The sequence below is a fragment of the Gastrolobium bilobum genome, unplaced genomic scaffold (genome assembly GCF_033153095.1).
Source record: "Gastrolobium bilobum isolate Gb01-03AN ecotype WA unplaced genomic scaffold, APGP_CSIRO_Gbil_v1 utg4504, whole genome shotgun sequence".
In the NCBI taxonomy this organism is placed as follows: Eukaryota; Viridiplantae; Streptophyta; class Magnoliopsida; order Fabales; family Fabaceae; genus Gastrolobium; species Gastrolobium bilobum.
Genome location: NW_026899275.1, coordinates 645,347 through 667,602, shown reverse-complemented (window position 1 = coordinate 667,602; position 22,256 = coordinate 645,347). Strand labels below are relative to the sequence as shown.

Sequence of the window (22,256 nt, the reverse complement as noted above, 5' to 3'; positions counted from 1 at the left end):
CCGAAAAGTAGATGCATCTTGTTAGCATAGGTAGTACCAATTAATTCTTATAAGTCATTCCTAACTGTATCGTCCCATACTAGCACAGTTTCTGGAATCTCTCTTTTTCGGGTGTTGATTCGATTCATTCATGTACCCCCGTCCCTAGAAGTCTGCCAGGAGCCGCTCTTTGTTTGTGCCCTTTCTCACCATGCCCTTTCGCACCGGCGATCACTCCCCGCCCTCGTCAGTGCCCAGGAAGTTACACAAAGTCAGTGTAATGCACAGATAACCATGTCATGTGTGTCAATATAATCTACTGGACAGAGAAATGCACGATATACGTCTATCTCCTACAAATGGTGCAAGACGCTACTTGCATCCACCCCAGTCTCACCATCTTGTATGACGCTACATGCTCGGGCTTACCGTCAAAGTGGAACAACACATGCATATTATAAGGCCCTTACACATAATAGTTCAAAAGCATTCCAATCATCAAAGCATGAAAACACATCATGCATATAAACCATTCCCCCATGGGGTATCGTGGAACCAACAATGGCTAAACCGAGGAAACGAAAGCTTACCTTGTAAGCTAGCTATCCAAGCCAAGAGTCCACACAAGGTCAAAGCCCAAACACAGCAGAATCACAATCTGTTTTGGACCAACAATATATCAATAATCATACTTAACAAGCATAGATCACAAAGACAACGACTTTTCTTTACGTAGTACTTCTTTAGGCTTCTCACAAAGCCACAAGCCCTTAATCACTTAGATTTTGACTTAACTAGTCAATACAGAAGCTCAACTTAACCAATCTAGGGTCCACAAACCCCAAACATCATTATGTATAAACAATGCAGCTACTGTTCTTCGAAAACCCAGAATATCCGGATATTTGTCGGGGGCATATTCGGATATCAATATCTGGATATCTGACTTGCAATATTCGGATATTCAGAACCCCATATCCGGATATTTCTAACCGAATATCCAGATATTTTGTGGGAGAACTCAGAATCTGCATTTCACGAGATATCAATCCAAAGGTTCAACTTTTACCGATTAGAGAAGCTTAAACATGCATTTCTAGGTGTGTTTAACCTTACCCAACCTTAAGTTATGATCTTTAGCTTGTTACATGCATCAAGGTTCCATTTTTAACCAAGAAAACACAAGGTCATGGTAGGTGACACTTACCCAAGACTCAAACAGAGTAGCAAAGACTCATGGAGCTCACAAAATCTGACTTCAAAGGTAAACAAAAATGGTGTTCAAAGGTTGGTTCTTTCACACCAAAGATCCTTCCTTGAAGCTTAAAATACCAATAGACATGCTCTCACACCATTCAACTCAGAGGCAGCACCTCGAATCTCCACAAACAGCCCCCACAACTCAGCAAGGGCTGACCTTCACTCTCGCAAATCACTCTACTAAGTGTTTACAAAGATTGAGAGGGAAGAATCAAGAGAAAGATGACAACTTGATGGTTTTCCAAAGAGAGGAAGGAATGAGCTCGGAGGAGGCTAGTCAAAAGCTCCAAGGACTCACGTAGGATTGCACAAATGACCTAGGATCATGTTCCACTTCGCTATTTATAGACGGATTACACTTAATCACATTGTATTAGCATTAATAGATATGCTTAGGATTTTAATCCCAAACTTAGGATTCTGAACCTACTCATTTTTCTAAGATTTATCATATTTTTATCTTATTTTTCGCAGCACATTTCCGGTACGCGCTTTTCCATAGCCAGTATCAGTTCTGGCACCAGTTCTCATGATTTTGACTTGAAACTTGTTTTACAAGTCCTATATATTATTCTAGTGACATATACACACTTTTTATAATTTTTCGGGATACTTCATCGGTACGCATTTATACCGAGTAGCAGAACTGGTATCTGCACTTTTCGTCAGAAAAGTGACTTTCAGCATTATTACTCACTTACCGTAATTATTTAAGCGTCATAATAATTATTAGGGTCAATTATGAAATTATTTCCTAATTTCACATAATTAATTAATTAACTTCCTTAATTAACGGTGCGAGTTCTTACAATTGTTGTGCATTTTTACAACAAAATATAAATGCGAAATCATAGTCACTCAACTGGCGACTCAAGTATTTTTTATTTTTTTAAGTCCTAATTCATATATCTCTTGTATATATAAATATAAATTATACTTTTAACCAAAAAAAAATAAAAATAAATTATACCTAAGCATTGTGGTGTGAATATTCTTTTCTTATTAGAATTCTTAGTTGTTAGATAAATTCACTTCTTTAAAATAAATTGATAAGTTTTGCAAGTGGATGCGAGCGCAAGATTATGTGTGTAAGGGAAAAAGGTGTGTCATTTATTTTGCAAGTGGATGCGAGCGCAAGATTATTTGTGTAAGGGTAAAAGGTGTGTCATTTTAAATGACACACCTTATATCCTTTCACTCTCACAAATAGATGGGACCTACATTTTAAAAAAAAATTCTTTTCATTCTCTCTCCCATGATTTATATTTTTCTCTTACTTAAAATGACACAACTTTATATCCTTTAAAATGATACACATTTTTTCCTTTGTGTAATACCAAGATCGTAGTTGTTACTAGTATTTGCCGTTCCCTCTGATCCTCCTGTACGGCGTTGGTTTCTTAGAACTATGCTAGTAATCTAATTCTTTTTATAACATGTTTTCATATTGAATTTTGACTAATCGAAACCCTTATCTTAAAATTCATTTGAAAGAACCTTGATACCAGTTGAATTCTGCATGCACCTTCTTGCTTTAATTTAATTATATAAATGATACATATATTAATGCAATTTCGTATGCATTATTTTTATATTGATAGTTGGTATGGAAAACTGGTGATCAATACGTACCATATGATGCCTAGGAATAGGATATCTAATTGGTAGTCAATTATTAATTTAATATCCGCATCGTTACATAATACACTGGCAGTCGCGCGATTAACAATCTGTACATCACCTAATATACGCGAATTACTAATTTGTACAACAACCACTTATGCAAACGTATGCGCGAAAAATAATGTCTGTAAAGAATAATTGATTTATTTATATGTACCAACAAAATAACTGATTTTTTTATACAAAAATTAAAAGGACAATTTTTTCCTGTTAATTTCCCCAATTATGTGCAAAAAAATTCATATATATATATATATATAGGATTTGATGAATGTCAAGTCACTCGATATAAGCTTTTGTCCACACTAAATCATAACCGTATAAAAGTGAATCAATGGTGATAAAGGAAGAGAGAGAAAAAGGGAATCATAACCATTCAAAGATGAATCAATAAATATAAAGAAATAAATAAACAAAACGATGTAGTTTAATACTGACTGGACCATCCAGTGCCATAATAAACAATAAATATATATATATATATATATATAGACACACGGAATCAAGACCCTCTACAGTTTGTTTTTAAATTATAGGGATATTTCTTAAAAATAAATCTTTTGAAGTATTATGAAATATTGAAAAAAATGTAGTTAAGTAATATTGAATGGTAAAATGTGAAACTGCATCACTCCAGTTATTTTTACAATATATAGAAGACGTTTGTCATTTTAAAGAAGGCATAGATTATATTTACAAATTTTTTGTTTACAAATTCTTATAAATTACACTATATATTCTTGGGAGTACATTCTCAAGTGAGTCTACTCCCTGGAATACATAGTGTAGTTTGTATACGAAAAATTTGTAAATATAACCCTTCCGTTAAAAGAAATCAAATCTTGTGTCATTTTAATGAAATAACTGTGTTTTGCTATATATTTGTTGGAATTTTCTATTCACCTTTACAAAATTATGAAGAGAAAGAGTGAGAGAGAGTATTATAGTGAAGATATAATATAATTAACCAACTATTCTGTCCCCAAGATAGATATATCTAGCCCAAAGGACTAGTATTTTTTTTTTTTTTTGGTGAGGAGGACTAGTGTTTTTATCTTATGCTTATGTGCTCTCTCAGATATCTATGAATTAGATACCTTTGAGTATAGTATATCACTGCACGAATAGTAATGCTTTTGCCAAAGGGGAGGTGTGTGCGCACAGTAACAGCATCACAGTAAAGAGAAAGAATGAATCATACTGGTAAGTTTTACCTCTTATTTATAGAGTTTACCTATAAGTATTGGAATTACGGACCTTATGCGCCTCTTCTAGCAGCCCAAAAGCATATCACTACTAAAAAATGCTTTTTTTTCGACGAAACCATCAAAAATAATAAAAATTCCGTAGAAAATGATATTTTTGACGGAATTTTCGACGGAAATGAAGCCGTCGGATAAGTCTTCATGGGTAATAGTTTTTTTGACGGAATTAGAGATACCGTCTAAAAATTTCGCCGGAAATTATTTCTGTCGAATTTTTTCGATGGAATAATTTATGTGGAAAATTTCGACGGAAAATGAATGAAATTCCGTCGAAAAATCTTGTCTCACTTTACGACGGAAAATAAATTCTGTCGAAAATTTTCGACCGAAAATGAATGAAATTCCGTTGAAAAATCTTTTAATAATTTTCGACGAAAATAAATTCAGTCGAAAATTTTCGACGAAAAATGAATGAAATTCAGTCGAAAAATCTTTTAATAATTTTCGACGGAAAACAAATTCCGTCGAAAAATTTTGACGAAAAATGAATGAAATTTTGTCGAAAATATTTTAATTTTCGACGGAAAACAAATCCCGTCGAAAATTTTCGACGAAAAATTCATAAAATACCATTGAATTTTTTTTCTCGACAATATTAATATCAATTTATGTTTCACACCTGATAAACAAATATAAGGAAAGTAATATATCACAATTATATGATTTTAATATAATTATGTGTACAAAAGTCATTGTCATATACTAATCAAAAGAGACTTATATATATAAATGTCCAAGACACATCATAAACAAAAGTCCATGTCATATACTAATCAATAGAGTCATATATCTATAAATGTCGAAGACATATACTAATCAAAAGGGATATACATATACAAAAGTCCCTATCATATACTAATCAAAAGAGTAATATATCTAAAAATGTCCAAGACATATGCTAATCAAAAGGGACATACATATACAAAAGTCCCCTGTCATATACAAATTAAAAGAGTCCTATATGTACAAATGTCCAAGACATATACTAATCAAAAGGGACATACATATACAAAAATCATTGTCATATACTAATCAAAGTAGTCTATGTACAATAGTCCCGGTCATATACATCCAACAAAGATACAAAAGTCATGCTGGTGGATGACCTGCATGATCGTGGTCATCACCTAGGTCCTGAGACGGGGGCTGAGTCTCGTCGTCATTCTCAGTATCTACAAATTCCTCAGGAAGCCTTCACAAAAGCTTCTCCATGGTGTCCATTTGCCTCTGCATTATAACCATGAGACTATCTTATTGCTCAACCTTTTTCTGCTGTTGTGTAGCCTTCTCCTATTGTTGTGCAACTGTACCATGCAACTGCATAATCAATGTGCGCATCCTGTCATGCTCTTGCTACGACACTCCAAATGGTAGCCTATTGGAGAGTCGGGATTGCTTATATACTCCTCCTCGTGTACCTAAACCGTATACCCATCCTTTACGGTTAACCCCACCACTCTCAAAGATAATATTGGTGAGGGAACAAACCTAGGTCCTTCCATCACCTACTTAGCTCACATGCAACAGCTGAATTTTCTCCATAAAAAATAGCTATGAATAATATTATTTTATTTTATTTAAAATATATAATATCATATATGTCGGCCTGTAGGCTGATAGGCCCGGCATGTTAAAAAAAAGCATATCACATACTTTATAAATAGGCTTCTTTAAAAGCCCAGGCATGTACAATTTGATTATATGTAATAGACCAAACCTGGTTTGATATAGGCTAGGCCGTAAGCCCCTGTAAGCTGGCCCGGCCCACTTTCGCCCCTGCTCTCAGTGTATCGGTCACTCTTTCTTCTCTTTTCATTCCACTGAACCCACATTGAAGGGGGAAGAGGAGTAAATCCATTAACTTATGTAACTATCTCGTCTCGAGCCAGTTCAATTAACATAGATATAATATTTAAACATGCATCAGCGAACATCTTACTTAATATTTTATCTCGATAATCAAAAGTATGAGCTAACTTTTTCTTTTATTTTCGTTCCCTTTAATTCACATGATATATTGCAACTCATACATATTTTCTTACTGTTCATAACATACTTTATTTGCGTTCATTATCTAATACTTCCGTGATCAATGACCATAGTCAAAGATCACGTACCATCATGATATGACCATAAGTGTCAATCCAGACGGAGTCTTAAATTGGACAGAGTTCCGTTTGTTTCTTGAAAAAACGGGGATATACCCCCATTCTCATAATGTCCTGATAAGCACATGCATCATAATATATCAGATATACAAATTCAAATATTTTCCTAATATTAAAAATGAATTTGGTAATATATTAGTCAATAAATTTTATTGTGAAATAATATTTATAATTAATTATGTCCCTCGACCTATTGTTTGTATATTACATACATCAAGTCATTAATCTCAAATATAATATTTAATTAACCACACTAAAAATTAATCCTTTAAAGATGAACATATACTCAATATTATTTTATATTTTATTTACGATTAAAATTTATATTCAATAGTTCTAAAAAATTATGATTAAATATCTTTTACAAATTTAATTTTGTTCAAAATGAGTGTTTAATTAGAAAATAATAAATATAATATAGTCATTGAAATTTAATTATGAATATCAATATGAAGATAATTCAGTTTATCATATATTTTTTTATAAGGGTTTTCGACGGAATATGAATTCCGTCGAAAAATTCATATATAAATTTTATTTTTTCTTTATTTTTTTATGTAGGTTTTCGACCGAATTTCTTTTCGGTCGAAAATTTTCGACGGAATCTAATTTTCGTCGAAAACTACATGAATATAATTCCTTTTAATTTTTTATTTTTTTATATGGGTTTTCGACAGATTTTTTTTTCGTCGAATTTTTTTGACAGAATCTGATTTCCGTCAAAAAATTCATTAATATTATTTCTTTTTCTTTTATTTTTTCATATGGGTTTTCGACGTAATTCATTTTTCGTCGATTATTTTCGATGGAATCTTATTTCCGTCGAAAAATTCATTAATATTATTTCTTTTTCCTTTATTTTTTATATGGGGTTTCGACGGAATTAGTTTTTCGTCGAATATTCTCGACGGAATCTGATTTTCTTCGAAAAAATCATTAATATACTTTCTTTTTTTTTTTTTTTTTTTTTATATGAGTTTTCGACGGAATTCATTTTTCGTCGAAAATATTTGACGGAATCTGATTTCCGTCGAAATATTCTTTAATATAATTTCTTTTTTCTTTATTTTGTTAGATTCTTCAACGGAAATTCATTTTCCGTCGATAAATTTCGACGGAAAATGATTTCCATCGAAATTTCCGTCTTTAATTTTGACGGAAAATTTTTGTCGAAAATTTTCGTAAAATTTTTTGCATTTTTTAGTAGTGCATGTTTGATGCTGTCGTATTAGGATTAATATCTTAAATTGATATTCTCCTTTGATTATATTGGATTGTTATTTTTGTTATCCCTTGTTGGACTTAATATTATGGGTTTGCTTTTTCTGCAGTCAATGTAGATAACTATGTAGATAAGTTATCTACATTGAGTCCAAAATGACGTTATTTTGGGGCAAAAATCAAGGTATTTTTGTAATTATAATTTATTTCAGGGTAATATTAGTCTTTCTCATTATAATATTTTAATCTTTCAACCCAAAACGATGTCATTTGGGAGTAAATGTAGATAACTTATCTACATTCATTATAGAAACATTAAAGTCTAAGGTAGTGTTTGGTTCGGGAGAAATTTGTTTTTACTAGGGAAATGTAATTGATAGGGAAATGGTTGGAAAGTGAGTTTGGTAGGAAAATGTAAAAAAAGTTGTTTGGTTGACCCAAATATTACCAGGGAAATTTATTTAAATATGCAAAATCTATGTTCGGGAGAAACTTTGCACCTGTTTTTTCACTTCCCCTGTTATCTCAAAATACCACATCTCAAGTGGTATTCTGTAACAGTGAATTTCATCCAAAAATCAACACAAAAGTCAATTTTCCATCTATCCTATTTGCATGGTATTTTTTGAAAAAACCTGAACCAAACGTGATATTTTCCAATATCCACTTACACTTTCCCATCAATTCCAAAATAAACCTTCAACCAAACACTACCTAATACTATAATGGCCTCGTATACGAGTTCATAACATCAACAAATATGCAGCAAAATACAATCATTTTACTTAAAATAATACAAAATAACAAACTATTTTCCGTATACATTATATTCGGGATCAAGACATCTGCAGTTTGTTTTTTAAATGTCGGTATATCAACTCTTAAAATCCATTTGAAGTTTGATGAAATATTGAAAAAAAAATGTACTAATTAAGTAATATTGAATGAATGGTATGATGTGAAACTGCATCACTGCGTGTTATTTTTACAGCTGTAGGAGATCCACATCCTATATCCGCAGTGCTATAAGGGAAAAAAAATATTTAAATATTTGAAGTTAATAACAGAATATTCTACAACAAATTTATATCATAGAACTTGTTCGGTTTAAGAAATTATTTTTTTATTGAGGGTCAAACTGATGGTTCTGTTGAAGACTTGGTAATGTGGAACCGATGAATAATACTCGTAAATAATGTGTTTTATATTATAGAAATAGTACAAATTCATTTTATTGATGGCAGTGACAATCATTTGGAGTTCTTCAATCCATTAATTTCTATAAATAAGCCAAAGCTTTGTGATAGGCTAACATATCTAACATAGCATATCCATTGAGCTAAAGCAAAATCCCCCATGGCCTCTGACAAAACCTTCCCTTCAAAAGAATCAAAACCCGATGAAAACCCTTGGTTAATCCAACTCAAAGAGATGCTGAGTGAAACCAACCTCGGAACCTTGAAGGATATGCCCGTTTGCATTCACCAAGTCCCCAAATCTTTGAGTTGTGCCAAACCAGAAGCCTTTACCCCACAAATTATAGCCATTGGTCCATATAACCAATTTCGTCCTGAGATCTATCCCTTGCAAAGGTTCAAAAATTTTTCAGCCCAAAGGGTTCTCGAGCACTTCAAACATGACATCGATCAATTAGTCGAGAAACTCAACAACACAGTGTCATTCGTCCGTGCTTGTTATCACAAATACTTGCACATCGACGAGAATACCTTGTTATACACCATGGCCATTGATGGTTTGTTCTTATTGTATTTCTTTCACAACTATCTCGACGAGAAAGAGTCTTTCTTGAAAGGAATAGACCAACAACTTGAGAAAAATGGTGTCAAGCATACCAAAGATGACATCATAAGAGATATGCTCATGGTCGACAACCAAATCCCAACCTTCATATTGAGGAGAATCTTAATCTTGATGATTGAAAGATCCAAACATGAACATGATTCAGTTGATAAAACCATTGGTCAGATGCACTTGACGATTGAAGACTTCAAACCTGATGATCAAGTTTATGAAATATTGGGTCCGATGCTCTTGTCATTCTGTAAGAAACATTGTCCACTCAAGTTAACTCAAACATGGTCAAAAGCTCTCGCCATGCGTTATCATTTGTTGGATCTCATGTATCATTTGGTGGTTCCTGAGAATGAAAAGTCAGAAACAACAGCAACATCTGAAATAGAAGGTATGCGTGATACCTCTGCCACTGATGCTCCTAAACCCAAGAAATGCTCAATATCTGAAGGCATAGACAAATTCAAAAAGAAAGTTAATGTTCCAATAAAGGGGACACGAGACTATCTCAAAAACGTGAAGGATATGAATGTTCCTCTCTTGCTACCAATTAAACCATGTATAGATGGAACATACAGTGTGCTAAACTTGTGTCAAAGTTGTACATCAGAATCCCCTTTTGACATTGAAGCTCCTAAGGTTGTTCTCATTCCTTCTGTGCGTAAGCTTCATTCTGTTGGGATCCGTTGTAAACCCTCTGAAGGTGGCATCAACACCATTCATTTCGATAAGAGGAAGTGCATACTTTACCTCCCTGTGATCGAATTGGATGTCAACTCTGAAGTGATAATGAGAAACCTTGTGGCTTACGAGGCCTTGACTCAACCTCCAAATTCATTCATCTTCACAAGGTACACAGAATTGATGGGAGCAATGATAGGCACTGTGAAGGATGTTAAGCTTCTGAAGGATGCAGACATCATAGAAAAAACAAGCTCTCTCAGTGTTGAAGGAACTCTGGAACTTTTCAATGGGATGAACAAATTCATTGGACCCACCAACACTGTAAAGTCATTGGATGAAACCATTGAGAAAGTTAACAAGTGCTTCCGTAAAAAGCAGAAGTTCAGCCTCCGCAGGAGCTTCACCAATTGCGTGAACTCTTATTGGCAATTCCTCACATTTCTTGCCACCGTAGTGCTGTTGGCCATGACGGCTTTCCAAACATTTTGCACCGTTTATGATTGTCCCAGTCATTTCAGACACAAATGATTTTTTAGAAATACTTTTTTTATATTGTTGGAAAATAGTTACGTCATGTTGTAGAATAAAATTACAAGTGGACCCACAAGTAAGAGGAGAGAGAAAAAAGAGTGATGAGACTCAACTTTTTTTTGTATCTTAGAAAAGTTGTTTATCTAATGAGATAAAGATAACCCCTGATTTTTTTATATCATTTTATTTTTCTTCGTTTTAAGTTCATGTGTGAATTTTGTTATTAATTCTATTATTTTCAAATAAAAACATAAGAAGAAATATTGTTTTCAAGTTATTAGGATTATGTTCTCTTTAATAAGAGATCGCTGAATTCGAGTTTTAGGAAAGAAAAATATATTGTCGAGTGAGCAACCTTCTATATGGATCTCACAGAATTTGAACATCACTAACCAAGTTTTTGCCGTTCGAAAAATCAAGGAAAAATAAAAGAGAATGAGAAACACAAAAGAAAATAAAATTATACAACATGCGTGGCATGGGGCCGGCCATAGGGAATATATATATATATATATATATATATATATATATATATATATATATATATATGTTTGAAGAATGAAGATAAGGTTACAAACTATGAAAGATCATAAATTATTATTATCATTTTGCATGTAAATGGTTGATAATATGTTAGAAGAACAATGTAAGTGGTTGACAAATTAGTTTCGCAACTATAATGATCTTTAAGGTAGTAATTTTATTACGCATGTAATAATTTAAAAATATATAAATTATTCACACTATATCTTATGCATAGATTGAATAATGCTACAAATTTAATTCTCCACTATATTTTTTTCCTAAGTTATTAGGGTTGTAGGAGATAAATTATCTCCTCAGAAATGAAAAACACTTCTCTCTCTCTCTCTCTATATATATATATATATATATATATATATATATATATATAGGTTTTATTAATCTCATGTTAAAGGAGATAAGTTATCTCATGTCATAGAGACAAATTTGTGGGCTTCACCCTTGAAAAATAAAAAAAAAGTGGCACAGTTATCGAAGGATGTGAAGGAGGAAAAATTATCACATGTAACATAAGAGTAGTTTTTTTCTCTATATATATATATATATATATATATATATATATATATATATAGGTTTTATTAATCTCATGTTAAAGGAGATAAGTTATCTCATGTCATAGAGACAAATTTGTGGGCTTCACCCTTGAAAAATAAAAAAAAGTGGCACAGTTATCGAAGGATGTGAAGGAGGAAAAATTATCACATGTAACATAAGAGTAGTTTTTTTCTATATATATATATATATATATATATATATATATATATATATATATATATATATATATATATATATGGTCCTTTTTTTTATGTTGCAGAGAATTCTTTCTCCTACTATAGATACAAGATGTGGTGGCCCCACTACACATTAAAAATAAAAAATTGTTGCACACAATTCGATGACTCACTAGCAGAAGAAAGAATTCTCTTACAACATAAGACTTATTTTCCCATATATATATATATATATATATATATATATATATATATATATATATATATATATATAGAGAGAGAGGAGAGAGAAAGAGAGAATTTATCTTTTTTATCTAACAGCTATCAGATGAGGTGTCAAATTTCAAATTTGACATTGGTGTCAACAGATTCTACCTCGTATATACATACATATATATATATATATATATGGGAAATTATACTCTTATGCTACATAAAAGTCCTATCTCATTTTACACTCACATAAAAAGACGTGCCTCTTTTTTCTTTTTTTAAAAATTGATGGGTCCCACTTAATTTATCTCACAACATGAGATAGCTTCTCTCATACAACATGAGAGAAGTAAAACCCTATATATATATATATATATATATATATATACATATAGGATTTTATTTTTCTTATGTTGCATGAGACAAGTTGTCTCATGCAACACACAAAAAGTGAATGGGACCCACTAAAAAAGAAGAGAGAGAAAATAAAAAAAGTGGGTCCCACCCACTTTTAGTGTGTTGCATGAGACAATTTGTCTCATGCAACATAAGAAAAATAAAACCCATATATATATATTAGAAATAGTTGGGTGGGGAAGATCTATCATCAATAGGTTACGCAAAAAAAAATCATAATAAGTGTGTTTGATATTATATATATATCCAAAATCTTTAAGCATTAAATTTATGGGTCTTTCAACTTATATAGTCCTCACTTAGTATATTTCTAACCGATGTAAAACTTACTCCTCACACTTGGATTCCCAACAAAAACTTAATAGGACCTAATATGTAAAAAAACCATGTAGTTTGTTTCCATTTTGTAGAGAAACATGAGACGAAAGGAATATTGGAATAAATGAACTACTGAGTATATATATACTGAAATACATGATATGCACTAAGCCTATACGTACTACTTCTACTATATATACAACACTTCATTTCAAGCTGGAGCGTATAAATCATAAGTACCAAACTTGTTACATATATATTCAATTTGAGGATCCCTTATATGGAATTTGTTTTTTTAAAAAGGTCCCCTTATCCGAAGAATTTTTTTTTTTGAAAAGGCGATGAACAGTGGGTCCGCCGGAGAAAATAAGTGGATAAAGGTTCCTTTCGTTAAAGCTCTAGATGCCATGTAGAGAAATAAGAGACGAAACAAATATTGGAATAAATCTGTATATGTAATAGCACAACAGAGATTATATTATATATAAAACTAGTGAGCGTATACTTACAAATACGTGATGTGGGATTAAGCCTATACTACTTCTACTATATATACAACACATTTCAAGTTTCGAAATTTAAGGATATATGAATTTGTTCTTAATTTTATTATTTCAAGATAAATACATAAGAATTAGTAATTATTGATTCATGTGATTTGGATTATGATCATTTCGAATTTGAGGTTTAAAGAATGGAGACAGCTATCTTCCATAGAGACCTAACAGAAGTTGAAACTGATTAATCGAGTTTTCGTTAAACCGGTAGAAAAATCAAGAAGAAGAAAAAAAAAAAAAAGGACAAAGAATACAGCATATGCACGGCATACGGTCGGCTAAGACATATATAGAAATCCTAAATAATTCTTGTGGTGGTTAGGGACGCCAAAACATAAGAGACATCCATTAAGGGACTAGTATATAACAATTATAATCGACAAAAGATCTCATATAAGGGGTTGATAAATTGGTATCACAATTATAGTAACGCAATAATTTTATGAAACACGTATAATATTAATAATTTTAATATCTATAAATTATTGCACGCTATTTCTTTTGTGTACTTTGAAAAATACTACAAAGTTTTAAGTCTCCCCCAAATTTTTGCACCCTATATCTTATACATTTTGCACCGTTTACAGGTTGACGTAAAAAACACAAGAACCAATAATTTTTGGTCCAAACAATAATGAGTTTATTTCCTTTAATAAGAGATTTTTCAATTCGAGTTCTAAAATTGAAAATAAAAAATCTAGAAAGAACTATCAAATGAGATTAATTCAATTTTCATCATTTCTTATTATTGTAATATAAGGCAAGCAAAATATACGTATACGGCATGCATCACATAGAATCTGCAAGGGATGGAGGGGTTATAAACTTTTTTTTCTTACAAACTTACAAACTACACTAAGTCTGACTAGTCATACTTCAATCAAGAGTGTATGTAAAAAAAATTTTTGTCAATATAACCTATATATATATATATATATATATATATATATATATATATATATATATATGGGTTTTATGAGTATAATGTTGTAGGATATAAGAAAAGTTTCCAACTCTCACAATAAAGAAGAGAGAGAAATTGAAATGATGAAAGAGAAAAAAAAAATATGTGGACTCCATCTCTTAATTGTGTGTGTAGGAAAGTTTTATTAAGTTATGTAACATGATACTAATAAAACCCTATATATATATATATATATCAAGAATGAGGACAAGGTTACCCACTATGAAAGATCATAAATATTTACCATCATTTTCCGTGTAAGTTGAGGAATTAGTATGACTACTATAATAATCTTTAAATCAGTAAATTTATTACGCACATAAAAATTGTAATACATGTAAATTATTGCACATTATTTTTCATGTATGTATACTTTGAATAATACTAAAAAATTTAAGTCTCCACTGTATTAATTATTCATTCCTTATAAAGTAAGTAATATGACATCAGTAATAGTTATTTACAATAATAGTGAGACGACTGGAGATTGCTCCAATATAATTATATAAATCGTAACAAACTTAATTTCAGACAGTTTATCTTTTTATCCCACATTATTATTGTTTCCCGGGCAAAAAAATTTAATTATTGCATTTTAATTAAATAATTACGCATTTATTGCAGTTTTGAAAATATTTACGAATCTATTGCACAATGTGACGTCATTTTTGGGCGTCACATGTGACGCCTCATTTAGGCGTCTCTCACCTAAGGTTGACACATGTCATTTTTTTTTCTAAAAATAATAATAATTTAATCATAAAACTTCTGAAGGCCATAACTTTTGACTCGGGTATCCAATTCAGGTAATTCTTTTTTTGATTCCACATAACTTTTCGAGATCTACGCAATGACATCTCATTTGATATATTTCATTTTTCACAAACATAATTTAAATTTAAATTAGGTAATCCTTCTTCCTTTGAGATTTAAAATATTTATTTAATTATTTCCTTTATTAATACATTTTTTTCAAATTGATTTTTGAGTTTAAATCACAAATCAAATTTTTATTTTGTTTTCCTTATTAATAATAATTGTTACTCTTAATTTAAATCACAAACCAAAAATTTTTATAATAAAAATAAAAAAATTTATTTTTTAAATTAAATCACACATCAAATCTTGATTTATTTTTTAAATTAAATCACAAACGCAGAACTCCGAGGCTTCTGAGTTTAAAAATGTGACACGTGTCAACTCGTGACACGTCACCAATCACGTCTAAATTGGGTTTCAATCAAGAGGCAATCACGCCTAATTTAAGTAATTTTATTTTTGAAAAACATTCATAAGTCATCATTAATTTCAGACCACGAATAATAACCCAGAAGCTTATACCATTAATCATTAATTTCAAAAATAATATTCTTCTTCCTTAGAGATTTAGAATATTTATTTAATTATTTTTTTTATTTCTACGGATTTTTCAAATTGATTTTTTAGTTTAAATCACAAATCAAATCTTTATTTTGTTTTCCTTATTAATAATAATTTTTAATTTTAATTTTAATTTAAATCACAAACCAAATTTTTGTTATAATAAAAAAAAGTATTATAAAAAAAATTAAATCACAAATCAAAATTTTATTTATTTATTTATATTAAATCACAAACCCAGAACTCAGAAGCTTCTTGGTTTAACCGCTCTTATAATACCATTCTTGCAAATTAAAATTGTGTTTGTGAGAAATAAAATATATCAAATGAGATGTCATTGTGTAGATCTCAAAAAGTCATGTGGAATCAAAAAAAAAATTACCTGAATTCGATACATGAGTCAAAAGTTATGACCTTCAGAAGTTTTATGATTAAATTATTATTTTTTTTTTGAAAAAAAATGACACGTGTCAACCTTAGGTGAGAGACGCCTAAATGAGGCGTCACATGTGACGCTCAAAAAAGACGTCACATTATGCAATAGATCCGTAATTATTTCCAAAACTATAATAAATACATAATTATTTAATTAAAATGCAATAATTAAATTTTTTTTGCCTTCTTTTCCCGTGTTTTCAAATTATGTTTTCAATGTTGTACTTGTCGTGAAAAACTTGGAAGGACGGATGCAACCTCGCACGCCATCCATCTATGATTATAATTTCTTAATACCCCTGTTGTTAATTTTAATATTACAGAAAACAAGTCATGTTGTCGTCATGCTACCTTCCCTTTCAGACATGTTTTATAAATGTGATACACTAATAGAGTAATAGGATCATGGTCATTGATAAATGAAACTACAAAATAATAATGATAATAATAATAATGGAATTTTTAAGAAAATATTCATCATTTAATTAATTATTCGACTAATTCAATTCAACTCAAATAAATTGTATAGGAATAGGATATTATGTCTATATTTTTTTTTATATTTATATAGAAATAGGATATTATATCTATAGTTTTTTATACATATTCTACTTATTCATCTCCAGGAGAAAAAAAGTGTAATTGTCAGTTGAAATTTTAATCTACCGGTATTGGAAAAAAATAGATAGAGTAAACAAAAAAAAAATATAAGTATAATATCCTATCCCAATTACATAATTAAAATTAAAATTCAAAATTATAATTTAAGCTAGGATAACCTGTTTATACACATGCCAGTGATAGTTAATAGTAATTTGCAGAATTTTTGAGTAACTTACATCAAAGGCATATCTCAGCCTTTGTACAGCTACAACGCACATGAACCGTTGACAGTCAATTTATATGTGTTTGGTCCTCTCATGAAAGACCAAGTTAGAGAATATGTGTAATGCGGCTTGATTGTCATAAATGAGCTTCATGGGTCGTTGTTCATAGAGATGTAGTTCCTTAATCAATTGTCTTAATCAGATGAGCTCATAGATTGCATTTTCTATTGCTCGATATTCTGCCTCTACACTTGATCTGGCTACAATAGTTTGATTATTATTTTTCCAAGAAATCAAATTTTCTTCAAGGAGAACACAATACCCAAAAGTAGAGTGTCTGTCTGAAGGAGAACCTGCCCAATCAGCGTCTGAATAGCTACACACCTCCATATTCCCCTTATTTGTGTATAATAAACCTCTTCCTAATGCTCTTTTGATGTATCGGAGAATTCTAACAATTGCATCCCAATGAGAGTCAAGGAATTGACTTGCCACAGTAACTGCAAAGGAGATATCCGGTCTTGTCATGATAAGATAATTCAACTTTCCAACTAATCTACAATAACGATCGAGGTCTGCTAATGGCTTCCCCTGTCTGGGTAATAGCTTAACGCTGGGAGCAATAAGTGTATCAATGAGCTTACATCCCAACATATCAGTTTCCTCTAAGATATCCGGGACATATTTTCTCTAACAAATGAAAATGTCCTTCCTGGATTGTGCCAGTTTGATCCCTAAGAAATAACGAAGTATGCAAAGGTCCTTAGTCTGAAATTGACTAAATAGGTACTTCTTTAATTAATCGATGCCAGTAATAATGGCATTGTCAATGTAAGAACCTGCACCGTTACTTAAGGAAATTAATTAAATAAATGTGAGAATTAGGAAATAATTCCATAATTGACCCTAATAATTATTATGAGGCTTAAATAATTATAGTAAGTGAGTAATAATGTTGAAAGTCGTTTTTCTGACGAAAAGTGTAGAAACCGGTTCTGCTACTCGATATAAATGCTTACTGACGAAGTATCCCGGAAAATTATAATAAGTGCATGAATATTCTTAGAATAATATATAGGACTTGTAAAACGAGTTTCAAGTTAAAATAATGAGAACTGGTGTCAGAACTGATACTGGCTATGGAAAAGCGCGTACCGAAAAGGTGCTGCGAAAAATAAAATAAAAATATGATAAATCTTAAAAAAATGAGTAGGTTCAGAATCCTAAGTTTGGGATTAAAATGCTAAGCGTAGTAATTAGCGGTAATACAGTGTGATTAAGTTTAAACCGGCTATAAATACAACCTTTGCACATTAACCTAGGCTGATACTCAGCCATTCTACGTGAGTTTTTGTGTCCTCGGAGCTGCTGACCAGCCTCCTCCATGTTCATGCCTTCCTCTCTTTGATAAACCACCTTTTGGGGCTGTTTGGTGAGGCAGCAGCTTTTGTGATGTTGAGCCTCTGTTTGGTGAGGTTTGGGGCTGTCTTCATGAGGGAGAGTTGAAGGAACCATTGTGATGACATCTTGAGCTTCAAGAAGCTACCTTTGGTGAGAAAGGACCAATCTTGATCACCATTTTCGTGTTCATTGGAGGTCATACTTGTGGAGCTGTTGTGAGAGCTCCAAGAGCATTATCCACCTCTGTTTTGAGCTTGTGGTATGATCACCACTCTTGTTCTTGAGTTTCCTTGGTTAAAAATGGAACCTTGATGCATGTAACAAACTAAAGTTGATAACTTAAGGTTGGGTAAGGTTAAACACACCTAGAAATGCATGTTTAAGCTTCTATAATCGTTAAAAGAGCCACCTTTGGGAAGGATATCTCGCGAAATGCAGAACTGCATTCTGTCGCGAAATATCCGGATATGATATCCAGATATTGATATCCAGATATGGGCTTTGAGATATCCGAATATGGATATCCGGATATGCATATCCAGATATGATATCCGGATATGAGATATCCGGATATGGCCCCGACAATATCCAGATATGCATACAGAATGTCATTTTGGGTTTGTGGACCCATGATTGACTTATGTGGACTTCTGTAATGATTAAATTATGTCAGAATCAAGGGATTGAGGGCTTGTGGCTTTGAGAGAAGCCTTAAGACTTAGAACGCAAAGGAAAGGCGTTGTCTTTTTATCGTATGCTTGTAGAGTATAAATATTGATGTTGTTATTGGTTCTAACAGATTGTGATTGTGCTGTGTGTGGACTTTGAGCTTGTGTGGACTCTTGGCTTGGGTAGCTAGCTTGCAAGGTAAGCTTTCGTGTCCTTGGCTTAGCCATTGTTTGTTCCACCATGTCCCATGGGGGATGGTTATATGCATGATCTGTTTTCATGTATTGTTTTCTTGAAATGCTATGGAGCTGTTAAGTACAAATGCTTTATGATATGTATGTGGTGTTCGTCTAGACAGGAAGCCATGGGGTGGTCCTGTGGGCTGGTACAGCATGGGTTGGTACTGTGTGGGTAATAGACGTATTCCTACATTTCTCTGATCAGCATAATAGTTATAACACACATGACATGGATATCTGCTGCATTGCACTGATTTTTGAACTAATATTGAATTACTGCTTTTAGAACTTATATTGCACATGTAAGTGAGCTTGGGTTAAAAGATCCTTGAGGACCCCTTGTCTTACTGAGATTTCTTGTTTAGAGATCTCACCCCACGTTTGGGGACGCTTATTTCAGGTTCAGGTAATTTGGGGGCTGATGCCTCTGGCGGCAGGAGGCTAGAGCTTAGCTGATTATATATGCTGTATGCTGGCATGACTGGATATTGGATGCAGTTTATGTTTTTCGTCTTTATATTGATATTTGAGTTGAGACTCTTTTTGGGCTTGTTGCCTTGATTGGTGAGCATGGGGTTTGTCCATTCCGCTTTGATGTTAGTACCTTTTAGCTTGAGTTGTATAAACTATCAGGGTTGTCCGGTCTACGTGTTGTAGTTCCGTGACTAGAGACATAATTATGATATTTATTTTATGCGGTATTTCAGTTAGCTGTCTTTTACAATTTACATACAGGCGATGTTTTGGAAAATGATTTAAGTAATCAAGTTGGTAATGAATAATAACGTCATAATTGAAAGGAAAAAATATTCCGCATTTTTAAATTAAGCGTGGCTTAATACGAGGACATGTTAACAAACCGGGTTAACACGGGGTGTTACATTTTATGGTATTAGAGCACTTTCTAGGGAAAAGCCTGTATGTATTGCAGTAAGTCTGTAGTAGGGCCAACACCTGCATCTGGTAAAAGACAAATCAACAATGGGAATTGAAAGATTATGATCAATCTGTGACATAGAAGTTTGGGAACTAGAGAAAGATTACTAATCCACGAAGGTGACATCAGCAAACACAATGTAGCGGTTGAGATCAGGAGAGTAGCAACGATACCCCTTTTGAAAGCGAGTATAACCAAGGAAGATACACTTGAAGGCTTTGGATGTTAATTTGTCTTTTCCCAGAGTGAGGTCACGAACAAAGTAAGTACACTCAAACACATGCGGAGGAAATAGATAATGAGGAGCACCTGAAAATAAGATATTGTTTGGACTTTATTATTAAGCATGAAAGAGGGCATGTGATTGATGAGAAAACCAGATGTGATAATAGCATCTGCCCAAAAATGGAGTGGAACATTCATATGAATGAGAAGAGTACGTGCATTTTCAACCAAATATCTATTTTTATGTTCAGCCACTCCATTTTACTGTGGAGTGTGAGGACAGTGCTCTGGTGTAACGTCTCATGTTTCTCCAAAAATTTAGAAAATTCAAGAGACACATATTCTTTCACATTATCCTCGTGCAAGACTCGAATAGAAGCATCAAATTTGATAAATAGAAAATAATTTAAAACGATTTTTTCATTAAATAAACCCAAGTACAATGAGAAAAATGGTCAATAAAATCATAAAATACTGAAAATCCAAAACAGACAAAGTTCAACTTTGACCCCAAATATCAGAATGGACAATAGAAAAGAGAGCATCAGCTCTTTTATTGACTCTATTAGCAAATGAGGAGCGAGTGTGTTTTCCTTGCTAGCAAGACAGACAATTTAAAGACTGAAGACTGGACAAAAAAGAATCATATGTTGAAGCTTAGAGAGACTTTGATAACCCAGGCGGTTGTGGATTAATTCAAGAGACTCCGCAAGAGAGCACACCTCTAGAGAATGAGGTGTAGTCAGATAGTAAAGACCTCACGACTCATGGTGCTCTCGAATCGTCTTTCCCGTACCCGGATCTTGCATAGAGACAAATTTGTTAGAGAATGTAACAGTGCATAAAAGATAATGAATCAACTGGCTAACTGAGATTAAATTGAAGGGAATGCTAGGTATATAATATACAGAGGATGAAGTCGAAAAAGGAGTTAGGTTGGCTTGCCCAATACCACGAGTAGGGGCCTTGGTGCAATCAACAAGAGTAATAAAGGGATATTATTAGAATAAGTAAGTGAAATAAAGAGATCCTTATTACCACAAAGGTGATCAGTAGCACCAAAGCAAATTATCCAGGGTCCAAAAGATGATTAAGAAAGACAAACAACATGATTACCAGTATCTTGGGCAAGAGTCTGGAAAGAAACCTTCTTAAATAAAGCCTCATAGTCTGCACTCAAAATAGTCACTGATCTAGTAGAAGGTGGCACAACATTGGTCTGAGCAAAGTTGGCAGATGGTGGCTTCAAGTGAGAGTACTTCCTGTAGCAATGTTCTTCAAAGTGTCCAAGGTTCTGGCAATAATTGCAACGTGAAAAGAAAAGATGAATAAACAATCACACAAGAGGGGGGTGAATTATGTATTACTTCTAATACAAGAAACAATAAAAAATACAACACTTTAACAAGAATTTCAACCAAAATGAATTCAAACAGAATATAAACCTTTTTCTAATACAAAACAGAATTAAAACAGTTCTAATAACACAAATTTAGAAGCAATGTAGCGGAATCAAAATTGGAAAGGAAAAATAGAGAAAATCAATATTTATGGCAACCCTTTTTCAAGAAAACATGTAAGCACGAATTTAAGCAAAAAACTTACGATTCTCAACCCTTATATAGAGTCAATATGACATATATAAAGAATCAAAACCAAATTAATTGATCAAAATCAAAAGAGAGAAGGGTTTAGGAAGAATCACACAGGAATATATCATGATTTAATCTTTAACCACTTGAGAGCTACATCCAGATTGAGGTCGGTCCGTTCACTATGTTTTAGCTTCTAACCGAT

General features: G+C 32.3%; 1 protein-coding gene across 1 annotated transcript; it reads left to right on the top strand.

Annotated features, from left to right (window-relative positions):
- Window positions 1–8,932: 8,932 nt before the first annotated feature.
- Window positions 8,933–10,600, top strand: LOC133289122 (putative UPF0481 protein At3g02645). Its single transcript, XM_061486992.1, has 2 exons — window positions 8,933–9,527; window positions 9,591–10,600. The coding sequence occupies exons 1-2, from the start codon at window positions 8,933–8,935 to the stop codon at window positions 10,598–10,600; spliced, it is 1,605 nt and encodes a 534-aa protein (XP_061342976.1).
- Window positions 10,601–22,256: the final 11,656 nt, after the last annotated feature.